Source organism: Cotesia glomerata, linkage group LG7, assembly GCF_020080835.1.
Source record: "Cotesia glomerata isolate CgM1 linkage group LG7, MPM_Cglom_v2.3, whole genome shotgun sequence".
Taxonomy (NCBI): domain Eukaryota; kingdom Metazoa; phylum Arthropoda; class Insecta; order Hymenoptera; family Braconidae; genus Cotesia; species Cotesia glomerata.
This window is the reverse complement of record NC_058164.1, coordinates 5,957,196-5,980,764: the sequence shown is the minus strand read 5'-3', so window position 1 is coordinate 5,980,764 and position 23,569 is coordinate 5,957,196. Positions and strand designations below refer to the sequence as shown.

The 23,569-nt window shown below is 30.2% G+C and overlaps 1 protein-coding gene across 8 annotated transcripts in view; it reads left to right on the top strand.

Annotated features, from left to right (window-relative positions):
• Positions 1-23,569, top strand: part of LOC123269892 (glutamate receptor ionotropic, kainate 2) — a 163,764-nt gene that overhangs the window by 78,503 nt on the left and 61,692 nt on the right. For all 8 annotated transcript variants that reach the window (XM_044735786.1, XM_044735785.1, XM_044735787.1 and 5 more), the window contains 2 exons: positions 10,632-10,855; positions 18,887-19,042. In XM_044735786.1, coding sequence (XP_044591721.1) covers positions 10,783-10,855; positions 18,887-19,042 — 229 coding nt within the window. In that variant the 5' untranslated portion in view covers positions 10,632-10,782. The remainder of the gene's footprint in view (positions 1-10,631; positions 10,856-18,886; positions 19,043-23,569) is intronic.

Genomic DNA, 23,569 nt, shown 5'->3' with positions numbered 1-23,569 from the left:
ACATATTAGATACTTTAGTAATTTAGAATGTAAATTTTTTATTTTAAATTTTTAAATGGCCTGTTTGACATTTATAGTACATTTTCTCGTTCTAGTTTCACAAAAAATTCAAAAGCTTTATTTTTGAAAAAGTCTAGGCTGGGTGATTCTATGACTTCAGTGGGTAGCTCTTTCCAGATTCGAATTGCAGAGATTACAAATGAATGCTCGTAGATTGTTGTCGAGAAATTTGGCATTTTGAAAAGAATGTTATTAAATTTCGCTGCAATTCTGTCAGATCTTCTGATATTGGAGGAAGATCACAGTTGTCTAAGAGCTTGAGTCTTCTGTTAGTTCCAAGAATCATAACCTTAGTTTTTGAAAAATTTATTTCAAGGCCAACTTCTTTAGCCCAATCAGCTACTGCTTCCCCATCAGTCGGTAGTTTAATTGCAGCTTCATTCAAGAGCTTCAAATTGTGCTAGATGGGCTAAATAACTGTTTATATTAAGACTTAAGATGTTTATTGATGTACTGGTTACAATAGGCTGATCAATTTGTTGCTATAAAAGTTTTTCAAGGTCATCTTCAGTGTTGATATGAAACTTAGGTGAATCATCATCCTTCTTTGCATAGACATTGCCACGGTCAGTCCAGACGTATTTAATTTTTGATAGTTTGGCTTTAGTTTTTATCTTCTGTACAAATTTATATATATCAGGATGTAAGAACTCATTTATGTAGATAAATTTGTTTTGGTTAGAGTCAGAAGAAGTATTAAAGACGTTTTTAGCCAGAAGTTTGGGGGAACGGCGTTTGACTTCAATGATGTGTTCACAAATTTCAGGTGATTTAAGTTTAACAATAAGCGAACGCGAGGTTTGTGTGCTATTTTGTCCACTTTGCCTCCTTTTATTGTTAAATTCTCTGATATTTAAAATATCAGTAGTAAAATTTGCAATATTTAACTTCTCAAATATTTGGTGTGTAATCTGCTCATTAGTTTGTTGTGTATTTAAATCATTTGGAATCCCGGAGATCAACAGTTGAGACGACATCCGATATTCAGTAACTTGCTGAGAAAATGGAGTACTGACTAAAGAGTCAAGAGTAGATTTAACTAACGTGATAGCTGTTGCATTTTCTTCACATTAATTACCAAAATTTTAACCTCTTGATTTTGGCAAAAGTTAATTATGAAAATTAAATTCACCGATAATTAATTGAAACCAAAGGAATGAAACGCTAGCCATGAAAAGCTGAGTTGAAATGAAACTTCAATGACAATATGCATTAAAAAGGATTAAAATCGTCAACAAAAGCATGATTCATGGAATCACATTTGGCTTATAATTATTCTCATTGTTATTTCGATTAATAAATTATACTTACTTGTTGCCGTTATCATCATTATTATAAATCAATTGTTAAGTTTGGCAATACCGCGGTATCAATTTGTCAGAAGCTTTTTAATGTTTTTATACCCCATTTAAATGTTTCAATGTGACATTAATTGTGATATAAACGACCTGTGTTTTTTTTATCTCTGTCACAGCTTTTAAGCTTCACTTAATTTAATAACCCCGAAAAATAATAACAATAAACCACTTAGTGGTAGCTCGACATTTTCACCATTTTATTCATTTATTATTTCAAACTAGTCTTTTATTTCTTTTTATTTTATGTTCTGGAGCCTTTAATTCTCAACATGTGTCAAAAAGTACTTGCGAAGCGATATTGCCGTACTTGCCGTCGAGTGCGCGACATACATTCACTCTGACACTCGTTATAATAATATAAGAAGACAAAGACGACGTGATCTCTGCTTATCCAGATGTGCAGTACAGAGCTATGAGCTCCATCGATATAACATATTACATATAATATAAAATACATAATATATATTATGTAGTAATATACCGAGAATTTTTTCCCATTTATTTTACAGCGCGTATTTCTCCGTCTCTGCTCAGAGATCTATACTAAACTATACGTGTATTTTCACCCCCGGTATCTGTTTCAAGGTGCAGTATGTATTTTTCAACAACATTGCTCTCTTGTTTTTCATTTTTACCGAGAATTCAATGGCACAACAATAGGGTGACAGCTGCTATGTTACTTTGTTTTCTGACTATTGTCAAGTCACACTTTTCCGACGAATGATAAAAAATCTCCAAGGAAATTTAAAAGTATTTCTTGTATTTCGTTAATTTTTTATCTTCTTTTTCAATGGTATTCATTTCACAGGAAAATTATCCGAGTGATATCTTTACAAAATACTTGAATTACTTTTTTATTCAATGACTTATTATTTTTGCATTTATATCTTTCAACAATATTTTTTTTAACAGCAAACAATTACTGAATTTTACTATTCATTTTCATATTTTTTTCAAAGATAAGAAACTATACTCTATAAAAAATAAAGACATAATTCTAGCACTGAAAAAAAAGAAAAAAAAATTACTTGATTTTAAAGAAATAATCTTGACCCAAGAAAATAATATCCGAAAGTATAAATAATTTGTACTTACTTGTAATTTATCGATATTTTTAATAATAAATAATTCGAATATTCTGATAATATTTTCGGCATAAACGATAAAAGAGCTTTTCAATTGAGAGAAACCAATTAAAATTGTTTATTTGATATGATGATGAATTTATTTATTAATTTATTAAATATTGTGAGTTTTTTCATCTTTTGATTAATTTTTTGGGAAAAAAATTGCACACGAAATTAAATTTAACTTTTGTTTTATTGTTAATCTAAATATACAATTACACTTATTACTAAACTTAAATTAAGACTTTTTTAAATTTTATTTATTTATTATATGACTATTTTTATAACTACTATTTTTTACAATATTAAATTAATTAATTTTTTTTTAATAAAAATATTAATTTACAAATAATAATTAAAAATAATCAACTTAATGATAATAATAACAATAAAACTCTAAGTTAAAAACTAAAAAATGTCTAAAATTAAAAAATGTATACAAAAAATTCTTATATATATTTATTTATTTATTTATTTATTTATTTATTAAAGTCCCAACAGCCCATTGGCCAATAACAGGGACACTTTATAGTGTAAATGTACATTTGTAGTAAAGAGTTTATATTACACTTTATGTTGATTACAGTTATAATTAAGCTAATCTATTATACATGTGTACTTAAAAAGAAACTTATTTATTTATCTAGGGCTTCATATGAATAATAGGAACTGCTAGTTATAATATACTTTGACTAGTTAACATTAACATTATCACGTAGTTGGACGAATAGGGATCTCAGGACATTGGTGTTGAGAGAATTATTTGAGTTCAGTATGTCTACCTGATCACTGTTTTGGCTGATATAATTGCAAGTAGATAGTAGTCTGTATAGTGGTGATGACTTAGTGAAATTGGTACATATATATATATATATATATATATATATATATATATATATATATATATATATATATATATATATATATATATATATATAATTTAAACAATAAAATATTTTTAAAATTAATTTAATCTTCTCCGTTTAGTCGTAGATGACGATGATTGATGTCCGCTGGAGGACCTGGAGCCTCCAGCCCTATGTTGTCGGTTCCTTTTTTTAGCATCCTTTGTTCGAAGATACCTCTCGAACTCTTCAAGCGGGTCATCGATTCCTCACGTATGTTGACGGTGGTTAGATGCATGGTACCCTGAATAACCATATACCTCCTGGTGATATGGTTCCTCTCCCAGATACTGATGAGGAATAGGGTGCTCATAATCGCCGTACTGATACCCCGAGCCCTGACTATTCGAGGACGAATAGTACTCAGTATTTTCAACGATGCTCGGGGTATAGCTCGACAGCGGGAACCCAGTGGCACCCTGCGACAATGATGAGGATGGTGTTGGTATAGACGCCGATAAAGGCGTCGTCGGCTTTGGTGATAATGACGGCAGAGGCCCAGATGATAACGGTATTGGTGATTTTGATGTTGGTGGACGTAATGATGATACTGGTGAGGGCGTTGGTGGTGATGGTGATGGTGTCAATGGCGACGGCACTGAAGGTGGAGCAGTTAAAGGTGGCGGTGATGGTGATGGTGTCAATGGCGATGGCACTGACGGTGAAGAAGTTGAAGATGGTGGTGATGATGACGGCTGTTTTTTAATCCCAGAATAGACCACATACTTCCCCGTTGAAGTCAGCATGGCTCCTGGGACTTCGGGGCCCTCGACCTCGGTCATCATGGTCTGTGGGATCCCCTTGGCCTTCTTGATCGAAGCCGGCTTCCCGTTGACCATGAATTTACATTGGTACACCCAATGACCCGGCTTCTGGCAGCGGCGGCAGATGTAGTAGGCAGGCACTGGCCCACTCTGCTTGTACGGCACCTTCAACCAGTTTGAAGGTGCATAGTCCCTTGTTGACAGCTCCATCATTTTCTTGATTTTTTCTTCTTCGGTGCCCTCCATCTTCGTCAAGTCCACATATTTTCGGGTGGAGGCAGCTGACTTTAATTGCTCGAGTTGCGCCTGGAGTTCAGCTTCCCGGCGCTTCCACTCAAGCAACCTCTTCCTCTCCTGTATCTCGGTCTCTGAGATGATTCGTCGTTGCAGGAGGATCCTTGTGTTGTGGATTACGGTATCCTCATTCTCGTACTCTTTTCTTGTTGATGGGTTCAATGCGATGATATCCCAGACCCGGTCTTCTTTTACGCGCATTTGGCGTATGATGTCTGCTTTGATATTCTCTATCGAGATAGACAGTCCGTCAAAATCAACGTAGTAAATTTTTTTAAAACTTTTGAGTTCGCATATCACAGACATGTTTTTTGTTTTTTAACTTTTACTTTGAAATAAAAAAAAAGCAAACTGCACTATTAAGGCACTTGGAGCTATATGTTTACAATGAGCACGTCCGTTCGGAGCGAGAAATTGTAAGAAGTGATTTTTACTTTGCCAAAATTGTGCCTATTTATACTAGGTTACATCTCTTCCAATGATTGTAAGGCCCAATCAACGTCGACCAAATCAAATTTCTCTACTTCTACTCTAAGGGTCTAATGAGATTTTACCTGAATTAGTCTCCCTCTCATTACTAATTACCACTAAAGGTAAAGAGATTTTAATTACTATTGTGTGTAGCCTGATAATGCAAAAATAACAGACAATAAGCCCACTTGAAGAAAAACAACACAATAGAAATTAAAAGTCCCAGTTTTTGGAATAATTAAAATTTCCCTGAGAAAAAAAAAGAAAAAAAATAAATTAAAGTTTTTGAAATTTTTTCTTCATAATGTTTGTATCAGTAGAGTAATTATAAAAATAATCTTCAAAAAAACCCGGTATCTGAAAAATTGATTTATTTTAAAATTTTCCCAGCATAATTAAGTAAGATTTAAATGAAAAGAGCAAAAATATTAAGTATTGACCAATAAATAACAAGATAATTGAATGAAATAATCACATTTTTAATAGTTGATAACATATTTAAGATTTAAGCTGATTTTGTTCTTTAACTAATGGAGAATAAATAAGTCTCAAATATTTTCATTTTATTAATAAAATTACCATTAGTTTATAAATGATAATGATTTTAAGGATAAAAAAACCAGTTAAGAATGATGAAATTACAGAGAAAGTATATTTTAAAATTAAAAGAAAAAACCTCATATGTGTTTTTGTGACAGTAAACAGAAGGAGAAAAAAAAATACAAGGTAAAAATTTCTTTGTTTATTATATAAACAATGAAAAATTAAATTTAAAAAAATTATAAATATTAGTACTACAGCTCCAGGAGCTGGGACTTGTTTTAGCAAATTTCCTTCTCTTTTTAAATATTTTTTCAAATTTAAAAAAACCTTAATTATTTTTTGAGATATTTGAAAAAAAACTAAACCCCTTTTTTTTAGTTATTTGTTAATAACTTTTGCAATTCTTACAAATGGACAACTTTTTTTTTTTTTTTTCGACTAGACTATACGATAAGGAATAATATTGTCTAGCAGAAAAATTTTTAAAAACTTACCGTAATTCGTAAATATGAATTTAAAAATCCCGTCATAAATCAGATAATTCATAAGTTCACAACTAATTGCTTATTGTATGCCTGGCACCTCAATGCCTAAAATGGCTGTCTCGTTCAAATGGCACTTAATGACCCAAGTGATTTAAAGTAACTTAATGACAAATATTTTCAATACAATAGGTTGTAAAGTATTGTGCGGCGTGTTTTCCAAGTAAAATTTTAATTATTTATTATATTCATTAAATAGAATTATACCAAATGTAAATGACAAGTACAAAGGATAAAGAGCAGTGAAAGAATCTAAGTTTTGTGAGTATAAACTATTCATATTGAGACTTTTACTCAATAATTACCGGGTAAAGGATTTTCATAGCTGAAAGTTATAAATTTTTACAATGTACACTGTACAAATTTAAATAAAACAACAAAGCTTGTAAAAATAATATCTTGACCCATGAATTTTTTGTTTCGAAACTCTTGAAACTAAAAAATTAAAAAAATTAAGGCATTTTGTTTAAAAAAGTAATTTATTTACAATAAAAAGTATCTATAAATAAAATCCAACCGTATTGATTTTTACAATCGAATTAAAAAAAAAACTTAAAAAAATAAATTCCTGACACAATTGTAGTATTCTCTCCTTTGTCAATTTACGGTATTAAAATATTACTGAAGTGTGAAATTGCTGATCAACTAAATTGCTCGGAAAACCGATGTTTGTCACAGAGTTTCGATAACCAGCAACCAGTTCTACAAGCATGAATATCAATGAACAAGCAATCTTAGCTTCAAATGAATCACCTTATCGAAGTGCCATTGAACTAAACTTCTCTCCACATAAACCATACAATTTGATCATGCTATTTCACAACTTAAAAAAAAGCCATTCGGCAGCCGAAATGGAAGTAGATTTTTCAAATAAAGAAAATTGATTTTTAATAAAATAATATAATAACACTAATAATGTATAACTTAATTTATGAATTAAAAACAAAATTCAATAATAAATTTAAAACTATTTAGAACAAATTTTGGAAAAAAAATTAACTTTTGAAGAAAAAGTTTCTCAAAGAATTGCAAAGATTATAAGATTTGAATTATAAATGACCAAATTTTAAATAACTGCTTAGGAACAACAATTTGCAAATCAATCAGATGTTTGAAACCGGATAAAATTTTAATTGAAGAAAACAATATATAGAACTAATCTGTGACATATTTACTGTCGAATTACCTGAAAACATTACACGAAAGACTAATCATTATCGTAATTATTGAATTTACATCATGATTAAGCTATGATGCAGACAATAATTCTAAAACGGCTGCAACAGTAAAACTGTTTCATTAAACGAACTCTAAAAGGAGTAATATTGAGGCTATTACCACTTCTGAGTAGTGCAAATTGAAGCTTATAAAAAGAGCTTTACGATGCATTTTACCGAATTTTGATATCTTGTCTCGATCAGTAATTATATCAAGTTGAAGTAGTAAAAACATCAATTTTTACGATTTTCAAAATTTCAAAATCCTGTCATTTCCAAATTACTCGCCCGATTAAGCTCATCTTCGAACTTAACCTTGGTCTTGATCGATAGATAAAGCATGTTGAGTTTGAGAAGAATCGGTTATAAATTGAAAACGCTATCGTGCTGACAAGCCGCGTTATATCGTATAAATATATATATATATATATATACATATACATATATAAACTTTTGAACTATATACATTTTCTGACTCAGCTCGACAAACTGAGTCAGAAAACGACTAAATTTTTTCAAAGTTGCGCCATGAGGACGGCTGCAATAGTTAGATTTTTATAAAATCTACTAACAACATTTAAACCTTAAAAACTCTCAAGAAAATCAAGCTTAAAAGATTAATTATCACTTATACCCCAAAGCCCTGTAACGACACACAATCTCCAACCTCCAAGTACTTTACTTTCACCACCAGGAATAATGACTCGAAACCCCCTGCATTGCAAGTATTTGTAATGCTCTTATCAAATACTAAAGCACGCTCGTTATCTTCCGCTTTGATAGCTCCAACAGCGTGGGTTCAAAGCGGGGGATTTAATAAAAAAATTTCCTTTATGCTCTACCAGAAAAGATGCTCCACTCGTCACTCATAACCATAACAGAAAATAAAAATTACTGAAAAATGCAGCAAGCTTGCCGGTGTCTTAATGCTGAAAGTTGCCCAGGAAGTTAATATCCGCGGATCGTGAATAGAGCGGCGGTTTCTCTTTTCGGGAAAAAGCTCGTCAGCAAACTTTCATCTCTCGCTGCTTTGTTTTTCTACATGCATCTACTATACTACATACTACACGGACTAACCAACCGACGAACCAACTTATGTGCCCCACCCTTGAGCAGGTATCTCCTATATATAGACATACAGTACCAACGTTACTTTCTACCGCGGAGCTTTCAACTTCCAGTTGGTTTTCTTTGTCATTCTTTTCGCATACGTTTCAACTTCTACACACATCCTATCCCTCTTATCTCGATCTTACATTCTACATTCTAGGTAGTACGTAACATTATCATATATCTATACTCTGGGTTCTACATTCTCCGCAGAAGACCGAGCGAACGAAACCCACCTACAACACAACACACACAACAGAAAGCAAGCTCGCGTTTTATGTAAACCTGGTATACTGCACACGTCGCACTGTCGTACGTCTGCACGTTACCTCTGACAAAGTGAATAGTCGTTAAAAAAAGTAAACTAGACTCGGGAGCTAGAAATAGAATAAATGAAATAAAGTAAAGTAAAACCCAGTATTAGAAGGAAAAAAATTCGTACCCGGTGCTTTGGCTTTGGCTTCTATTCGGTGAATTATAAAATAAAATCCAGGTGTGTAAACAGAAAGTTTGTCATTATTTTTTCAGAACTTTTCCTCCGGTCTATAGAGGTGTATGGAGCCACTGTTGATTCAATTAATTGTTTCGGATGGATTTAAAGCACTTTGATCCTGTTCCCTTAAATCGTCCACTGCTGGCTCCTGGAATTAGTTTCCAAATTCACTTTATATGTTTAATGAAATCACGATTCTGGTGTTTTATTCATCCCTGCTGTTTACACCAACTTGGGGTCTTAAAACTTTAAATTCAACATAACTTTTTCCGCTGGTGAAAATCACGCTCAGAAATTCGTCTCAGTGCTGCTTCGCTTTGTCTTTTGCTTTATCTTTCTGTTTAAATAATTAATAAGTTGGATTTTAATATTTAAGAAGCTTCAAGATTGTTTTAATATTTAGATACTTTATAAAGAGCTATTGTTTGCGAATTGCCCATTTCTCTTTGGTGTTTGCGTTAATTATTTTCAGATTATTTAACGAGGGTTATTATGCAGTGTTTATGATTTATTAATTTACAATTAAAGAGCGATAATTGGAAACTCGAGCCTGATATTGTTTTCTTTTATTATGTGAATAGTATTTTATCCGGTGGTTTATAGGCGAATGGATAAATGGGGCTCTTGTATTGATATTTATTTAATGTAGTACAGTGAAGTACTGAAGTTATTAGTTGATTTGTTAGATTGCGTCATCACTAGGATTATATAACTGATTATTTTGATAATATGTCGTTCGTCAGTATTTAGTAATTATTATAGAGGACTTTTAAAATTTTGATGCTGTTAATCGTATTGGTAATCAAATAATTTAATTCAATAAAGTAATTAATGTATTGGATACTTAGTTATCGAATTTCGAGGGCTTAATTCAGTTAAATTATTTTCATTGATCATGTTAAAAGTTCATTCACTTCCATTAGTAACTTTTTTTATAGATACTCTTTAAAATTATTTTTAATTGATTATAAAAGTACAATATTTTAAATGATATTAAATTGATAGAAAAGTTTTTTTGGTTTGAGAGCAAAAATTTGGAACAAAAAAAATTATTTTGAAGAATTTGACTGTCTTAAACAATTTGAATTAAAAAGAAGAATTTTATTATTTTAAATCAAATATAAAAATTATTAAACTAAGAAATTTTTTTTATTATTATTAAATTTTTGGCTTGATTCAACTCCAATAAATTGTTCAAAATTAGTTTTCATTGAATTAAATTAATTTTTTTAAAACAATGAAAATAATTTTCTTTTTTTAAGATCTTTCTCGAGACTTATTAGTAGATAAATAATAATCAATTATAATTTTTTAATTTTTACAAATTCAATAATATTTTTATTTATCTTTAAAAATAAATAAAATAGTTTTTTCTCTGTTTATAATAAAAATATGGAAATAATTAAAAAAAAAAAAAATTGTCAGAATAAATGAGAGTAAATATTAAAGCCGAGACATATGACATGAAATACCGGCAGTCAAAACGCAGATAGTGACTTTACTTGTAAGATTTATTTCCATTGAATAGCAAACAGTATGCGAAGGGAGAGAGGCGAAATGAGAGATGAGAAATGAGAAGGGATCAACGGATGGTACTCAGTCATGTGTGCGGCGTAGGTGGTTCTACAGTGTGTACTTTACACGATATATATGCATAACACAAAGAGTAGAGGGAATTTTAGTGGACGTAGACACGGGAGTCTCTACTGTGCATTTTAATGAACAGGCATCCTATCTTGTTTTCCAGGAGGCTGATACCAGCAAGAGAAGCGAGAACCCGACTGTTGTTCTTCATCATCCACTGGGAGTGTGAGTTGCAGTGCATTTCTGGAAGCCGGAGGAATTCGCGCCGGCTCGCGCTGGCGCAGATCTCGGGAGCTGACTACTCAGGACCGGAAATGGCGCTGAGGTGGTTGCTGCTGGCACTTATCGCCACCCACACCAACGCCCTTCCAGACATTATCAGGATAGGTGAGTGTCTCTCTATACTCCATCTACCCCTTCCTTATAAATTCATTTAATTTAATCACTCGGTCGCGTATCGCCTATCGCTGGATTACGAAATGCCTTACGTGCTCCCTTTCGATAAATGCATAACGGCTTCATTCAATATCACTCTGTTTACGGTCCTTCTATTATCTTTGTCTGAAAAATAAATAAACAGTAAATATTTATGGTTATTCTTTAACTGCAAAATTAATAATGGAATAATAAAAACTAGCAACCTTGCAGTCACTATGTGACTGCCGTGACTTGTGAACTATAAATAAATAAAATTTTGCTTTATTAAATAATGACTTTTGTTAAATTGCACTGTACTTTCTTAACTATTGACATTTTTCAAGATATAATCCCATCTCGATGTTACACTCATCAAGAGCTTTCATTTGAGTACCCACATGCTTTTTGATATATTTTTCATATATTCATATATATGATATATATATATATATATATATATATATATATATATATATATATATGATATATATATGATATATATATATATATATATATATATATATATATATATATATATATATATATATATGAAAAAATGATGTGGGTACTCAAATGAAAGGTCTTGATGACTGTAACATCGGGATGAGCTTATATCTTTAAAAATGTCAATAGTTCACAAGATAACAATGTCAGTTCTTAATTATTGACATTTTTAAAGATATAAGCTCATCCCGATGTTACACTCATTGAGACCTTTCATTTGAGTACCCACATGACATTTTTTATATATTATATATATATGGTATTTGTAAAATATATAAATATATAAAATATGTGAAAAATTAATGTAGGTACTCAAATGAAAGGTCTCGATGAGTGTAATGTCGGGGTGAGCTTATATCTTTAAAAATGTCAATATTTCACAAGATACAAGGTCATTTATTAATTATGTATCTAGAGATAGAGCATTTTCGAATGCAGCCTAAATACTTATCATAAATTAACTATTGGCGAGAATGATATGAAACCATGAAAAGGCACAAATTCAAATCAAAACCTTTACACTCAATTTAGTTTTTTGCAGAACCAAAAAGGGGTATAAAAAAATTTTTATTTTGCTTTAATCATCTTAGAAATTTATAAATGTATAAATTTACTATAAACATTATTGTAAAATGATGTAAATGCGAGAAAACGGAGGATCAGGTTTTGGTCTGGATATCTCAATTAAAACGCGGAAATATTATTATTAATGTGAACTAAAAATGTATTTACACTATATACACTCAATATTTATTTAATATGTTAGCCGATTGTCTTAAAAAAAGCGGATAAGTTAATGAAATCGTGTATAATAAAGCGAAGCCGGTTGACACGTGGTTAGACACACAGCCGGCACTGAGAAAGCGGTGAATTATTACACAAATAACACAAATTATCTGTCACAAACTCAAAAATAATAAAGCACAATTTATTAAGGCGGATTAATAATCAATTAAGCAAAAAAGCGGAATTTTATAACTCAAGCGAATTAATTTAGCAGGATAACGAAGCGTGGAAGCGAAAGATAATATTCATAATGCGTCTTCTTTCTCGTCAGCTTCGGGAAGAAGGCTGACTGCGCATGTCTGCGGAGCAATCAGCCAATCACACCATCGATACATGACGTGATCGGTCAAGCTACGCTTTGCGCAGGCGGTTAGTTTTTGCGGGAACTAGGGGTTGCAGGTACGGCTCGTAAATTTGGGAGTCCCCCAGGGGCGACTTCATCGCAGCTGGGCCTGTTCACTGAACAATTATGATTGATGATTAATGTATGAATTTTTGGCTTTAAAAAATAAGAAAAAGATTTTTAATTTATTTTCTGACTTTTTGTTTAAAAAATTTAAAATTTTAATTTCTTGGCTATAAAAATTGAAAATTGAAAACAAATTCTTCCAACCAAGTATATGCCGAATAAAAAAACAGATACCATAACTCCCAAATCACACAATAATAATAATATAGAAGTTAGCAATAGCTAGATCAGCATTGTAGGACTACTGTTAGGGTTCGTAAGGTTTTAAATGACTAAGGATCTACGAGATGCGTGTCAGTAACACCTATGTCGGAGATTATGGGATTAGAGTGTTAATTGCTGTCAAGATTAGGTGTCAGGTAAACACCTGACGGACAGTAACTAACTTTGGTTGTTTATTCATTCCTGTCCGTAATAAAGCTCTTCTTATGATTATAAATTACTTTACATAGGGTAAGTGTGGGTATTACTGCAAGTGTAGGTATTACTGCAGATTTTCTTGTTTTAATTATCAATAAATGGGTTATGACTTTTTTGATTAAAAAAAAATTATTTCTGTTAATTTAAACCTTTCGGAAAATAACTGCATAGTGGTTTTATATGTATGACAATTATTCAATTTGTTATTAATTAATAAAAATTAAGTAGTTACAGAAGTGAATAATTTTATCTTTTTTAAGAGTTTCAGTGTAAAAAGAGGTGGTCATAAAAAGTCTTTTTCTTTATATAAATGACCTAATTAATATATTTTTTACATTTAGAAGTTAGATAACCCTTTTTTAGAATTGAATAATTAATAAAAATTACATTTCGATCAGTAAAATTTATTTAATTAAGCATGCAGTAATTGGTACCGAAAAACCGCATGTGCGTGTATTACTGCAATTTTCTCAGTCGACTGCAGTAATACAAGCGCCTCTATTTTATATGTCTGTGCCTATTACTGCGGACGTAAACACGGCTATTCTAACCTCTAAATAAGTGCGTGAATCAAGTTGTCTCGAAGTGAAAAATAAACTATGGATAAAATTAATAAAAAATCAAAAGTTAATAAACAAAAAAATAAGAAGTCGAGGCAAGTCCAGGAAAGCAATAATCAGTAGATTGTAAGATTACATCAATTAAAATTTACGAATTCTGGTCAATTAATAATACTTTAAGGCTGTTACTTATTATTTAGATTATGAAGAATTCTTGTTATTACATTAAACTAATAAATTTTATTTTTGATAAGTTTTTGTCCATTTTTAAGTAAATCCTAAAATATAGCCGTTCTGCAGTAATAGGTACGCAGTAACTGGATCAGTTGCAGTAATGGACACGCAGTAATAGGAGCAAGCTACTTTAAGACCTGAAGTAATACATGCATTTAGACTTCTTTTTAAATGCTTATTATTTAACGAAAATATTTGTTTCTGTCATTGTTGATTTTATTTTGGGTTAATAATGAGTCAAACTTTTGTTAAAAAAAAAAAGTTATTATTATCTTGAGAAAATTTTTTTAAAAATGCTTTCGAAGTGAGACTTACGAAAAAAACTGCAGTAATACCCACACTTACCCTAAATAATTTTTGAAATTTTTTAAGCTAAAAAATATTTTTTACTACCTTTTTTTGTTTTGCATGCCTTAATTTTCATAATTTAAACGAAAAAAATTATGGATAAAAAGCATATTGAAATAAATAATAGTAACCACAGAACACGTTAAAAAAATTTTGTTATTGATTAAATAAGATTTCTCAGAAAAAACTCGTTTTTCTGATGAATTAAATGGATAAGAGCGTGGTATTCACGGGAGCTATGGGCTTGATAACACCATAACTTTGTCAAAAATCACTTTCACGATTTAATTTTTTTTTTTTGTTTTATTCCCGAGGAAGTTTATCAAAACCCTTGTGAAAATTGCGTGTCAAAATAATTCCGTTTCGATACAGTTAATTTTTTTCGATTGTCAGTTCGGTGACTTTTTCTGCGATTTCGGCAGCCATATACATTATTTTTCATAAACAGAATTGAAATAACTATAAACAAGCAGAAATTATACATACATGATGGTATAATTACTAACTGTTTTATCATCTGTTAAAATTTTTCTTTAGTTCGACCTACAGAGGGGATAATACTACTCGCGGGAAAATTCAAATTAAAAACGAATAATTTTTGTTATGATCTAAATAATTTATGCATGACATGAGCGCTTAAGGCATGCTCATTTGGATTTTCCAAACTTTTTTTCGTATACAATTAATTTGAGATAAGTGAAGCGTGCAAAAATTGATAATATTCAGGGTCGTTTTTTAATATTATTAAAATAAAAATAAAAACAGATAATTAACTTGGCAATATTCAATTTCACAACTGATAATTGCATTTTGTAAATGTATTTGTACGTATATAATAACTGATATTTACACGATGAGATAAATATTATTTTTGGTGAAGAGATGGTTAATGCTACGATAACATGTTATTTGTATGTAGTAATTAAAACCCTTGATTACTAAAGTAATTAACAAACTAAACAGCAAATACGATACCCGGCAATGTGGAGTATTTGTTTCAAAAGCAAAAATAATATTTTATGAAACGAAGCAGTTTCAGCTGCACGTGAGAGTTTTAACTGCGAACAGGATATAGTTTGAAATAAAAACTGGCATAAAGAGAAAGAGAAGGAGAGAAGGTACTTGTAACACCTTATGCCTACTTACTATTTACATGTATTTAAAGTGCAGATAGAATTTCCTCGGAATATATGGAGTAGTGAGTAAGCACAAATGCTGGCTGGAGAGGTTTGTTGAGGCAAAGTGGAGTATGAAGATGAGAAGGAGAATGAGAATGAGAATGAAGAGGCTGAGTCGGTGCAGGAGGAACTGGATGTGCCGCCACCATAAATTATTCATTCGTTTCCTGAGTGCCTTTTAATCTTCCGTGTATCGGAAGTAAGAGTGGGTGTTTAGATTCTCTTTATCCTCTGCATCCTTCTGAATCCCGGTCGGCTATTTTCTCTTACTATCTTTTATACACTAAAGTTTGAGAGCTCTTCAGTATAGATGTATTTATCTCTGTAGCGTAATAAAAGGAAGCCTCGTATTATATAATTACGTTTTCTTCATCACTGCAGACTTAAGAACTGGAGATGGCGCAAAAAGAAAGATCAAAGACCGGGATCGCCGGGTAAAGAGAAAACTCTTTACAGGTTTGTTTAAATTTACGAATTACTGGAAAAAGTGAACAGTCGCGGGAATTAAATGAAGCTATAGAATGAACATGGGAAGAATAGTTATTTGTAGTTTCAATTGTTTTAATTATTTCATTTGTTCTGTATTTTTCATCAGGGTTTTTATTCATTTTTTTTTTAAATAAAATGTCTTTCTTCTTTTCTTTAAGTTAGTTTTGTTGGGGGTCAAAAGTCGAACAAGAGAAAAAAATAGTTCTATTTATTTATTTCATAATAAAATGACTAGTTTTATTTTTAATCAAGTCGTTAATTATAATATGAATATGTGAAACAAGATTTATTATTCGTTTTTTTTTTTATAATAATTAATATTTTATATTGTAAATTAGATAAGAGTAAATATGAGGATAATTTATAGAATTAAAAATTTATAATTTCATAATATCGATTATTCAAACTATTTAAGCCATTTTTTATAAAAAAGGTTTAAGCTCTTCGAGTTCTTCCAAAAAAATTATAAAATTTGGATCGAAAAAAAATACTTCGAAATTTACATCGAAAAATTATTAAGCTTTATTCAGTCCGACTTAAATTCAAAGGAAAATAACTTTAAACTATTAAGATAAAAAAATTTTAAATAAACTTTGTACGATAAACTTTCTAATTCTCATAACTCGTCAGAAGAGACTGAAACAAAATTTTTTATCAATAAAATTCTCAGATAACGGATCAAATAAACCCAGCACTCAATTTCTAAATTCTGAGGATACAATTTCTGACGGACTGGCTACTTTTGGCCTTTTAAAGGTTTTTTATAAATTTATTTCCTCTAAATATCATCCAGAAAAGGTCTCGAACCTCTTTAAGAAGCCTCGGGGCGTTAGGAGACAATATATTTGACCTGATTTTTAAAAATAAAAAAAAAACATACATTGAGTTTCTAAAAAAAAATTAAAATCAATATTTATAAATAAAGCTCGATCAATTTTTTTTATTAGTAAGTATCAACATGAGTTTTAATGAATTTTTTCTAAAACACCGAGTAACTACAAACATTACAGGCTAATTCATCAATAAACTATGAATATTCAAGTTTTAATAATTTGACAGTAGTAGGGGTAGATTGTAAGCTCGAAAATAATAAAAAACCATGAAAATCGATTTCCAATTTACGTGTCACGAGGAATATTTAAAATTCCATTTTCTATGGATATGCATATAATTTCCACGGTATTAATTAATGACTTTTTTTCGCTGTCGAACGTTTTTTTTCCCTTCTCTTCTCTTAGTTTTTTTTTTTTTTTTTTCAATTAAATTTTCAGCCAGCTTTCAAAGCAGAGCAAGGGCCGAGGATGTCGCGAGTCGCGAGATAAAAATGAGTCACTTCTGACTTGACTGGAAAAACACAAAAGAATGCATACTCATAATCTGCAAGATATTACCTCAGATAATAAATTATAAATTGTAAATTTGTTCTACTTTAAAGGAAAAGATGCGGGCGATAAGTAGACGGGTTTGGGTGCATATAATTGTTGGTTAACGACGGTAGAATAAGCGCAATAAATCCTTCAGAGATCAAGATATAATTTGTGGCCCGGAAAGCTGTGGCACGTCTTCTCACCATAGTTATATCTCTGGTTGTTCGCTCAGCTCGCTCTATGATGAATACAAGGTTAAACTAATAATTTATGAGGTAAATTTCCCCATCTGAATGGAGCTTATTCACACGGTCCTTCCTCCTCCCCGCCCCCGCCAACGTTCCACGATGTCCATGAGTTACTAAATCATTTATTGTACATTCCCATGGGATATAAAAGCTCCGCGCAGCCTTATCAGTTGATAAACAAACGTTATTATCATAATAAATGTTCATTTACTCGCTTTTGTTACTATCCTGGTAAATATTTGTTCATCTTTAATAATATTTTTTCTCATCAAAACAATGATGCTCGTTGTTTGTTCAAAGACTTTGCAAAATAATAAATTCACTTGATCTGTAAATTGTTTCACTGAGCATTTGTTTTTACTTTTTACACTGTAAAGAGGGTTTAGCTCGAGTTTCATACTTTTTTTTAGCAAATATACTGTTTTCAAATGTATTGGTCATTACAAACACCCGACAGTGAAATAAACTGGATGTTTTTTTTATTAATTATTTAACGAATTAGATATGCTGAAAGAAAAATACTTTGATTTATCGTTTGTATTAAAATTTTTTAATTAATTTCTTTTTGCAGCAGAATTGACTACTCTTTATTAACATTTGTCGGAATTAAATAAAAAATTTATATTGTTTTATTACCCGTCAGTATCTTATTTCTCATTTATACTTCAAAGAAAAAGCAATAATATTTTTTTCTTGATTGTTTTACAATAAAAATCGATAAACCAAACATTTAATTTACTCTTTAAAAATAGGATATTGCTATTCAATAATTATTTGGCCAATAAAGATCGATTTCACTAGGAAATATTTATTTTTTTGACCCGAACTTTATAACAATAAGCGAACTCAATAAATAGCCAAGTTTTTTATTTGCCCTGACAAAAAAGGAATATTAAGATTAAATATTAAAACAAACATTCCGGTGGGCAAGCCACCAAAATGCTAATATTTTAAAACTGATTTATCTACTCGACCGGGGCATGTACGTGTCGTCTACACTGAATGTAAACTAGCAGACCGGTCCATATATATATATACATATTCAGCATCAGCTTTCCCGCAAAAAATACCGGCACTATAATTAATGTTTTTCCATGTATTATACTTCGCATTTAATATTTATAATATTTAAATATTCATAAAACAGTAAATTTATAGAATATCGCAGGTATTGGATATAAGCCGAGATAATATTTTTTTTAATTTAACCGAGATAAAATTTACTATCGGAAAATTTAATGCTCTCAGGTGGCTGCCGAAATTAAAATATAAAAAAGCTCGATGAAAATAAAATGTGATTTTAAATAGACCTTTTTTTGTTTACTAATTTGTTATTTTGTGCATAACTACAAGGAGTAATAATAAATGCATACCTGTTGTATGGTTTTAATTTCCCAGGTGGATTATTTCATCAATCGGACGACAAACAAGGGGTGGCGTTTCGGTACGCAGTGGAAAAGATCAACGCCAACAGAGACATATTACCCAAATCGCGGCTCAGCGCTCAGATTGAACAGATTTCACCCCAAGACAGCTTCCATGCTTCCAAGAGAGGTGAGTACTTGAGCTGTAATTTGTTAAAGTCTATTGTAATCCAAGTGTGTTGAGAAAAATTACGATAAATCTCGACTCCAGACTGTCTTTAAGGAACTTCTTTAAACCCGAATGAAAATAGGTTCCATTTATTGTGGGATATAAATAAGGATAATCCTGATGCTAAATATTTATTTAAAAAATATATCAACAGTAAATAATGAATATATAAAATATCTATACAAAATATATTTCTGATAAGTTAACTTTAAATTGATTTACGTGAATATTTTTTATATTTTAAGTATGATTAAAATATATTAAACTATTAGAAATACATGTATGAAAGTATAAAAAAATGTTCTTAAAAATGTTAAATATTACTGAATATTTTCATACATTCATTTCTTATATATTTTATTTATTGTTAAAATACAAATCGAAAAATCTATAATTTATTGAAAATATATTTTTTATATTTGTAGTATGGATTTTTATTACGGAAAAAATTCAAATTTATCCAAGAGAAAAATTCTTGAACCAAGAATATAATTTTGAAGAAGGTAATTGTCTTGAATCAAGACGAGAAATTCTTGAATCAAGTAAAATTTCTTTAAATCAAGAATTTTTCTACTTAAATCAAGAATATTAAGTTTTTCAAAATTATATACTTGATTCAAGAACTTTTTTTTTTCTGTGTGTTTGAAATTTTTCATATAGATGACTCTTAAATTTTATCAGAAATTTATTGGAATTTTCATAAAAATTAAAGAAAATTTTTTTACACTAGATAAAAATGATGCTCAAAGAATTTTTTTTCACAAGAATATCTTAAAAAATGTTCATAAAATTGGTGAGTTATGAAAATTTCTAGTAACTCAATAATCCTTAGGTGTTTATTTTTCTCCCTTTTCAATTGACTGGTTACTATACTAGATTTGTCAGGAGATAAACTCCGTCAATAGAGACGGAAATGCAACGAAAAAAAAAAGAAGAATAAGAAGAAGCGTTTTTTTTTTTTTCATTAGAAATAAATTCTGTTTGAAATGAAATATTTGAAAAACATTTACTGTCTTGGTCTATTAAATTTGTGTTTTACTGGTGGATAAGACGGAAAAGAAAAAAATAAAAATAAATAATAGTGAGTAGTCTTTGAAGATGCAGCATAAAAAAAGGCCACGGGTTTTATTGTCAGTGCTCGAGAGCTTTTCTACCTCAATTTTGAGGAGTTAGCCCGTGTGCACGTACTTGCTTCTCTACTTTTGATCAAACTCAAGTCGGCAGCAGCCGCCGGCGGTCTTACCTCCTTTCCTCTCTTCATTCTTGTTCTTCACTATCTATAGACATATTCTGTATATATATATATATATATATATATATATATATATATATATATATATATATATATATATTATTATATTTTATACATTGCATACATTCAAATATACCAGTAAGAAATACGGAAAGAAGATAACAATGTTCAACGCACTTGCACTTGATCGAATTTTGTACTCGATCCTTCCACTTTCTTTATATATTATATATTATACGTATTATATATCTTCATACATATTTACATTTACATGTAAATTTTCAGTAATATATGCATGCATCTGAACCATCCCCAAACTTTAGCAATTTTTTTTCCGTATATGCTTCACCCCGAATTCCACAAAGACAAAATAAGAATCGAGACAAAAGTCTCAAGATATGAAAAATTTTTAACAAAAAAATTTATGTCAGAAAAGAAAAATTCAATCTTACTATGAGAATTTGATTCAGATTTTTCATATAAATAATGATAATAATTATTTTAAATTACAATTTTTGGCGATAATTTAAAATATTTTATTATAATTAAATACTTAGGTGGAAAGAATAATATTTTATGATAAATACCAAATTTGAAAATTATGAAAATAATGATAATAACACTGAGTAAATTCAAAGCAAGTGATTAAGCTCCCATTGAAAAGTAAATACTGAAAGTCATCAAATATTAATTTTATTGCAGGTAATTACTAATGATTGTGCACCATCACTTTGGCATTTAAACTCATTAATACTAAAGTTAATGTCCATATATTATAAATTCAAATTCTGATATTTACGATTACCATAAATAATATATAATGATAATGATAAATAATGTATTCCACGTAATGCCGAAAGTATGTAAAATGAGGCTGTAATAGTTAAAATTTGACAAATAATAACTTTGTCAGTAAGTACTTTACCGGGTATTGGTGACTGGCAAAATTCCAGTAACAAGTCACATCCAACCGCCAGTCAATACCGCTGAATTTTATTGACTTTATCGTCTTGTACATATATATATTATATATAAGTATATATTCACCGTCAGCAGTATTAGTATTGCTGAAAAAGTTCACGAATCACTCGTCGCAATGTCGGGCCATTAAGTTCCGAGAATCACCAATCGACTTGTTTGCGATTGCGATGGATTCGCTCTTAACTCCTAAATTTTTTCCGACCTTTTTTATCATTATTTCTCCAGATCCACCCCACATCCAACGGCACCCGAACCAGCTATTTATATTCTACAGATAAACATATATCTGGGTCATTTGTTTATGCTCTTCCTGAAACCAGTTGATGATTCTTCTTCTTCTTGTTCTTCTTCCGTCTATCTTCTTTACATAAAGGATTTTTTAAATTTGTTGTTGTTTAATAGATTGTACATAATTCAAATGCGAGTTTGAGTTCAAACAAATTTTATTAATAAAAAATTGATCTATTAAAAATTCAAAATTTGAACAAAAAATTTTAAGCTGTTCAATTGTTCTTAAAAATATTTCTTTTATATTAATAAATTTTATACATTGCTGAAATTTTTTTAAAATATTAAAAAACTACAGAAAAAGTTAATTTTTATTTTAAAAATCTTTAAGTACGCATTTTGTATTTTTTTTTTATGTTTATTCAATTTATTGTGAATTTCAGCCCAGAGGGATTAAAGCAATTGAAAATTATCCACTCTGCAATTTTTTTAAAGTAATTTGAAATAAACAGAAATCGATTTGACTGTAAAAAGGTATTTGTTCGTCTCAAACATTCTCCTTAGACGAGTTTAATATCAAAATCTGGTTTATTACTCTCCAATGGCTCTCTCAATCCGTAGATCTATTCTCCCGAGCAGGAAGATTTAGCCCAACTATTTCAACGAAAGCTCTAAAATAGAAGTTTCAGCAAAAGCAATAGATAAAATATAAATGAAATTTGTTTAAAAGCTTTGAGTTAGAACAGTTCTGATTCGCGAAATCGTCGGAAAGTCAAAAATGATGCATCTCCGGTACTCTTAAAGCAAGCAAAGGTACCCGTGTACATCCAAGTTACATCGAGCTTAATGCTCATGAAAAACGATGATCAAGCTTCTGTGTCGAAAGAACATAAAAGCTAATTGTTCTAGCTTTGTGAACAATGCTACTACCCAGGATTTAACAGTCTCTTGACGTATATACCTTCACTAGAAATTGCCCTATAATCTTAATAGCGATTGCGCCAGTAGTATCCTCTGCTGTGCTCTACTCCAGTTCAGACTCCTCTATTTTCTCTTGGGCATGTACTCGAGGTTTACGAGAGCACTGACTAGTGTACTACACGACATTGGTAATTCGTGTTGTACAAAGCAAAGTGCCTCGGTATCAGAGCAATCTCTCTTCATTTCACTCCGTTAACTGCTCCTGTGTACGCATTGTTGCTCAATCCTCTTTAAGTTGTATCATCTTCACACTTAAGTTTACACATCGCTATCACTAATTCCCGTCACTTGCTACGAGTCCTGCTGCAGGAACTTTATTAGCTTCTTTATCTCTAAGCTAATCCCTTCTTTTTTTTTTTCAACATTTTTTTCCAGTTTATTTAGCTTCTATAGGCTTGTAAAATCAGTGTTAAAAATGTTACTTACAGTGTTATTACTTGCGATAAATGTTTTCATCAATCTTGTATTTCAATTTCTCTTTCAAAATTTTCATATTTATTAAAAAAAGAACAATTGAATTTTTACCGTTTGTAGTGTAAATTAAAATTTTTAAAAACTATGTAAGAAGTACATTTAAAATTATAATTTCAAGAATCATTTTTATAAAATATTGATTTTTCAGTTTTTAAATTTACTGATGAAAAATTTTGAACCAAAAACATCACTTTGAATTAATTAAAATTTATCTAAACCAAGAACAATTTTTTAGTTCAATAATTTATCTACTTGACTCAATATGATCAACTTCTTCAAAAAATCATCGCTCAAAATTATTTCTCTTAAATGAAGCTGAATTTTTTTATAAATAAATTAATATAAATTGTCCTTTTTTGGTATTCCATTTCCTGGCTCAACAATTGTTTTAATTAATTAAAATTGTCCTCTATTCATCATAATTTTTCTGATGTTAACATCCTTAACAACAAATTGCTCAAAATTTCTTAATTTTCCCTTTCCTCTATCTAACCATTTCAACCCAAGTGCAACTTGGTCACCCCCAATATACCGGAATGTAAATTGTTGACTAATTTATCCGCATTAGTCAA